We start from the raw sequence: 6515 nt of genomic DNA, 5'->3' as shown, positions 1-6515 counted from the left end.
AGGCCGAGGTGAGTGGATTGCCTGAGCCCGCAGGTTCGAGACCTGCCTGGGCAACTTGGCGAGACCTCATCTCTGCAATAAATCAAAAAATTTAGCCAGGCATGGTAGTGCACACCTGTAGTTCCGGCTACTTGGAAGGCTGAGGCAGAAGCATCGCTGGAACCCAGCAGGTTGAGGCTGCGGTGGCCGGCAGCGGCTACTGCACTCCAGTCTGGGCGCCTGAGTGAGACTCCAACTCAAAAAAAACCCAAAAAACAAAAAAACTTTTGCTCTTTTTAAAGCTGGATTTTGGTTTTTCTATGTTTGAGGGTCCTTTATATGCCCTGGACACAGGAAAGTCCTGTATCAGATATGCAATTTGCAGCTGTTTCTTCTGTCTGTGGCTTGTCTTTTCATTCTCTTTATAGTACTTTTCAAAGAGCAGATTTTAGTTCTAGAGTCAACTTTATCAACTCTTTAAAATTTTTTTGAGTTGGAGTGGCATGCTCATAGCCACCACAGTCTTTACCTGCTGGTCTCAGGTGATCCTTCTACCTCAGCCTTCCAAGTAGCTGGAACTGCAAGTACATGCCATCACGCTCAGCTAATTTTTTTTTTTTTTCTGAGTCAGAGTCTCATTCTGTCACCCAGGCTGGAGTGCAGTGGCATGCTCATGGCCACTGCAGCCTTGACCTGCTAGGCTCAAGTGAACCTTCTGCCTTTCAAGTAGCTGGAACTACAGGTGTGCGCCCCCACGCCCAGCTATTTATTTATTTATTTATTGTAGAGACGAGATCTTAGCTTGTTGCCTAGGCTGGTCTCGAACCCACGGACCTAGGCTATCCTCTCACCTTCGCCTCCCAAGGTGCTGGGATGACAGGCATGAGCCAGCGTGCCTGGCTTAATTTTTTGATTTACTGTAGAGCCGAGGTCTCACTAAGTTGCCCAGGTTGGTCGTGAACCCCTGGACTTTGGCAGTCCTCTCACCTCCACCTCCCAAAGTGCTGGGATTACTGGCATGAGCCACTGTGTCTGCCTCTCTTTTTCTTTTTCTCAGTGAGACTGGCTAGAGGTTTGTCAGTTTTGTTGACTTTCTTCTCCCAAAATCTAGCTGGTGGTTTTATTGATTTCACCGATTTCTGTCTTGTTCTTTACAACGCTTCCTATCTTTTGCTTGCTTTGGGTCGAATTTGTGTTTTTTCTAGTTTCTTAAGTTGAAAGTTTAGGGAACTGATTTATGTTTTTCTTCTTTTTTAGCAGTGTTTCATGTTGTAAATGTCTCTCAAAGTAAAAAGCTGTATCCCACAGTTTAAGGCTTTCTTTGGTGGGGTTAGAGGATAAGGGCACTGGAGCCGTTTCATGCCCTGCACAGAAGCTGCTCGTTCCCTCCTTAGTTTGTACCAGTAGGGAGATCTCAGGACCCTTTCGGTCTTTTCTCTGAGTGTCTGATGTGCTTCGTGAAGATGAAATGTGTGAAAGAGTGGCTTTCCCTTGTGTTTGCCATACCTCTTCCCCATCTCTCAGCAGCGGGCGTTGTCTCTCCCAGCTTTAAGCCAGGTCAGCTGGCCTCTTCTAACTGATGTTCTGCTGCGTCATGTCCAGTTGGCCAAGGCTTATGTCTTCGCTCTTCCTGCAAATAACTGTCTCCTTAGTTTACAGGCTCGTGGGTAGCCCTGTGATCGCAGCATTCTGAAGGAGCCAAGAACAGTTGAGCACTTGACACTTGTCTGGTTTTATTTTGGTTTTGGAAGGCTGGAAGTGACGCCCCTTCCAACTCTTAATCCCATGCCCTGAGCTTTATTTTAGAGTTCTTCTGCACTTAGTTGATAGTACTTGCCTCGCAAGAGAAAGTCGATCACTTCTTGTCCTGATGTTAGTACTTCGTGCTTGCGGAGCTATATTTATCAGATGCTTCCGTAATTACTTGGCAACGTATCTGTCTCTCTTTTCTTTTTTTTTTGTGTTGGAGTCTCACTGTTGCCCAGCCTGGAGTGCAGTGGCACACTCACGGCCATTGCAGCCTCGGCCAGCTGGGCTCAGGTGATCCCTCTGCCTAACCCTTACAAGCAGCCAGAACTACAGGTATATGCTACCACGCCTGGCTTATTTTTTGATTTATTGTAGAGATGAGGTCTCGCCAAGTTGTCCAGGCTGGTCTTGAACCCCTGAGCTCAGGCAATCCTCTCACCTCGGCCTCCCACAGTGCTGGGGTTACAGACTTGAGCCACCACGCCCTGCCTCATATGTGTCTCTTACTAGTAAGCAGACTGATTGAGGGAAGCAGGATCTGTGACTTCTGTACACACAGTGCTTCCTGATCGGTATAGATACTCATTACGTGTTCATTAAATAGAGTTACAGTAAGACTAACTCATAGCACGGTCCTGGTTCTTTGCAAGATTCTGAATAAACATTTGTTGAATAATTTATAAGTAAAATGGTTTATTTAGACAGTATTTAGAAATTGACTCAACTTTAAATTTGCTCAAATTTCCAGATTGTTTAAAAAAAAAGGCCTCAATTTAAAATTCTGATTTAAGCTGGGCTCGGTGGCTCAGTTTGTAATCCCAGCAACTTTGGGAAACAGAGGTGAGTGGATTGCCTGAGCCCGCGGGTTTGAGACTAACCCAGGCAACTTGGCAAGACCTCATTTCTACAATAAATAAAAAACTAGCCAGCGTGGTAGCGTGCTCCTGTAGTTCTGGCTACTTGGAAGACTGAGGTGGGAGGATCGTTGGAGCTCAGCACGTTGACATTGGGGTGGCCATGAGTGTGCCACTGCACTCCAGCCTGGGCAACAGAGTGAGACTCCAACTAAAAAAAAAATAAAGAAATAATAAAATTCTGATTTAATCATTCCTATAATTAAAAATCTTACTGTGGTTCAGACATAAGATTCAGTTGCATGAGTTATTCATAAATTGCTCAAAAAATTTTAATGGCGTTGAATTATTTTGTACTCCTATTAACCTTTGGGGTAATATTGTTCACCTGAGAACTTCAGAGCAGTGGGTAGTAAATTATTACATTAAAAAATGTTAGGCCAGGCTTGGTGGCTCAGCCTGTAATCCCAGCACTTTGGGAGGCTGAGGCAAGTGGATTGCTTGAGCCCAAGGGTTCAAGACCAGCCCGGGCAACTTGGTGAGACCTCGTCTCCACAATAAATGAAAGATTAGCTGGGTGTGGCTGCATGTGCCTATAGTTCTGGCCACTAGGAAGGCTGAGGCGGAAGGATCGCCGGAGCCCAGCAGGTCAAAGCTGGGGTGGCTGTGAGCGTGCCACTGTACTCCAGTCTGGGCAACAGAGTGAGACTCCAACGGAAAAAAAAAATTTTTTTAAATCAAATTGGGCTAGCTATTATTGGATAGAGTGAAATTCTATTCTCTTGATGGTATTTGAAAATAGATGGATTAAGAATAAGGTTAGTTCTTATGTCGTTAAGAGAACAAGTAAGAGATTTATTTCCCTCTAACTGCATCTTTTCCAGATCAAATTTTCCCCGATAGCTAAAAAGTTGTTTGTGGTAACTGCAGTGAGTGCTATATCTGTAGCTTTTCTGGCCCATCACTTTAAAAGAAGACGTGGAAAGAAGAAAGGAAAAATATTGCCATGGGAACCAGAGCACCTCATACTTGAATACACAAAAAGAGCAGCATCAGACAAAGGTATGTGAAAATGACTGAATCACATCTGCAGAAGGAGCCATATGTACAACCCGTAACTGGAATGCAGTTTCAATGTTTTAGTCTCCAAAATTGTTTTTCTTACTATTTAACTCAAAAGTAATGCAGATTCAATTTAGAAAGATTAAAAAATACAGATAGACAAACAGAAAATTAAAATCACTTGAAATTTTGCTACCCAGAAATAACATCAATACTTTCATGTCTATCGATCCATTTATGTTTGCATTTAAATATCATGTTGAGACATAAAACTTTATATACAAATAAAATGATATATTTTATTTATTTATTTTTCATTGTTTCCTTTTTTTAAATTATAAAGATGTGGGGTACAATTCAGGGTTAGGCATATAAACATTGATCATGCACGTACCCTTGTTGATGAGGTATGTAAATGATATATTTTAAATAAAATTGTAGCCAGGCTTGGTGGCTCAGCCTGTAATCCCACGCCTTTGGGAGGCTGAGGTGAGTGGATTGCCTGCGCCCGCAGGTTCGACACCCGCCTGGGGAGCGAGACCTCATCTCTACAATAAATCAAAAAATTAGCCGGGCGTGGTAGCACGCGCCTGTAGTTCCAGCTACTCGGAAGGCTGAGGGGAAGGATCGCCGGAGCCTAGCAGGTCGAGGCTGCGGTGGCCGGGAACGGCCACTGCACTCCCGTCTGGGCGACAGAGTGAGACTCCAACTCAAAAAAAAAAAAATTGTGACTGACATTTTATAAACTGCTCTGAAATTATTTGACAGTGTATAAGAATGTCTTGATGGGCACAGTGGCTCACGCCTGTAATCCCAGCATTTTGGGAGGCTGAGGTGAGAGGATTGCTTGAGTTCATGGGTTCAAGACCAGCCTGGGCAACTTGACGAATCCTCATCTCTACAATAAATCAAAAAATTAGCCAGGTGTGGTTGCGCGCGCATGTAGTTCCAGCTCCTTGGAAGGCTGAGGTGGAAGGATCGCCGGAGCCCAGCAGGTCGAGGCTGTGGTGGCCGGGAGTGGCCACTGCATTCCAGTCTGGGCAACTGAGTGAGACTCCAACAAAAAAAAAGAACGTCTTTCCAGGTCAATACATATACCTCTGTTCTACCATTTCCAATATGTAATTAGTGTTCAATTTATATAAATGTATCCTGGTTCATTTAATAATTTCCCTATTGCTCCCTTTAGTATATTTGTGTTTTTCTTTTCTTTTTTTTTGAATTGGAGTCTCACTCTGTCACCCAGACTGAAGTAATTCACGGCAACCACAGCCTCGACTTGCTGTCCTCAGACAACCCTTCTGCCTCAGCTTTCTAAGTAGCTGGAACTACAGGAACGCTATTACACCAGGCATATTTTTTTGATTTATTGTAGAGATGAGGTCTCACCAAGTTTCCCAGGCTGGTCTTGAACCCCTGGGCTCAGGCAGTTCACTTGCCTCTGCTTCCCAAAGTGTTGGGATTACAGGTGTGAGCCACCATAACCAGTGGATATCTGTTTTGTTTTGTTTTTGCGTATACTTGTCTATTTTGTTAGTATTAGCATTCCATTTTTCCTTTTTTTGAGTTGGAGTCTCACTTTGTTGCCCAGGCTGGAGTGCAGTGGCACGCTCACGGCTACTGCAACCTCGACCTGCTGGGCTCAGGCGATCCTTCCACCTCAGCCTTCCAAGTAGCTGGAACTACAGGCATGTGCTACCACACTCGGCTAATTTTTGATTTATTGTAGAGATGAGGTCTCGCCAAGTTGCCCATACTGGTCTCGAGCCCCTGAGCTCAGGCAATCCTCTTGCCTCGACCTCCCAAAGTGCTGAGATTACAGGCTTGAGCCACCGCACCCGGCCTAATTTTTTGATTTATTGTAGAGATGAGATCTTGCCAAGTTGTGCCTGCTGATCTTGAACCCATGGACTCAGGCAATCTTCTCACCTTGGCCTCCCAAAGTGCTAGGATTATAGGCGTGAGCCACCGTGCCTAACCATACTTAAGTATTAGAGGTAATTTAGAGGTAATTCAGGAAGGTGCTTATATTTGCTAAATTTATAATTTGAAGGTTCATAGTTGCTGGTGTTTTTATACTGACTACAATAGACCATTCATATACTACCCTAATTAATTAAGTAAATGTTTTTGCTCTACATTTTTTTTTTTTTTTTTTTTGAGTCAGAGTCTCACTCTGTCGCCCAGACTGGAGTGCAGTGGCCGCTCCCGGCCACCACAGCCTCGACCTGCTGGGCTCCGGCGATCCTTCCGCCTCAGCCTTTCAAGTAGCTGGAACTACAGGCGTGCACTACCACGCCCGGCGAATTTTTTGATTTATTGTAGAGATGAGGTCTCGCCAAGTTGCCTAGGCAGGTCTCGAACCCGCAGGCTCGGCAATCCACTCACCTCAGCCTCCCAAAGGCGCGGGATTACAGGCTGAGCCACCAAGCCTGGCTTGCTCTACATTTCAAAAGTAACTTTTGGCTGGGCGTGGTGGCTCATGCCTATACTCCTAGTGCTTTGGGAGGGCAAGGTGGGAGGATTGCTTGAGCCCAGGAGTTTGAGACCAGCCTAGGCAACATCATGGGACCTTATCTCGACCAAAACTTTAAAAAATTAGCCAGACATTATAGTGCATGCCTGTAATCACAGCTACTTGGGAGGCTGAGGTGTAAACGTCGCCTGAGCCTGGGAGGTGGAGGCCTGGGAGGCGGAGCCATGTCTGTGCCTCTGAACTCCAGTCTGGGCAACAGAGTAAGAATCAAAAAAAAAAAAGGAGTACCTTTTAGCAGTGTTGAAAACATTACAAGCCGGGCTTGGTGGCTCAGCCTGTAATCCCACGCCTTTGGGAGGCTGGGGTGAGTGGATTGCCTGAGCCCGCAGGTTCGA

At 45.2% G+C, this 6515-nt stretch overlaps 1 protein-coding gene across 3 annotated transcripts in view; it reads left to right on the top strand.

Annotated features, from left to right (window-relative positions):
- Window positions 1-6515, top strand: part of MIGA1 (mitoguardin 1) — a 78972-nt gene that overhangs the window by 13993 nt on the left and 58464 nt on the right. For all 3 annotated transcript variants that reach the window (XM_008053168.1, XM_008053167.2, XM_008053169.2), the window contains exon 3: window positions 3467-3644. In XM_008053168.1, coding sequence (XP_008051359.1) covers window positions 3467-3644 — 178 coding nt within the window. The remainder of the gene's footprint in view (window positions 1-3466; window positions 3645-6515) is intronic.

Source organism: Carlito syrichta, unplaced genomic scaffold, assembly GCF_000164805.1.
Source record: "Carlito syrichta isolate Samal-C Ts95f unplaced genomic scaffold, Tarsius_syrichta-2.0.1 Scaffold287936, whole genome shotgun sequence".
Classification (NCBI taxonomy): Eukaryota; Metazoa; Chordata; class Mammalia; order Primates; family Tarsiidae; genus Carlito; species Carlito syrichta.
This window is presented reverse-complemented; position numbering and strand designations above follow the sequence as displayed.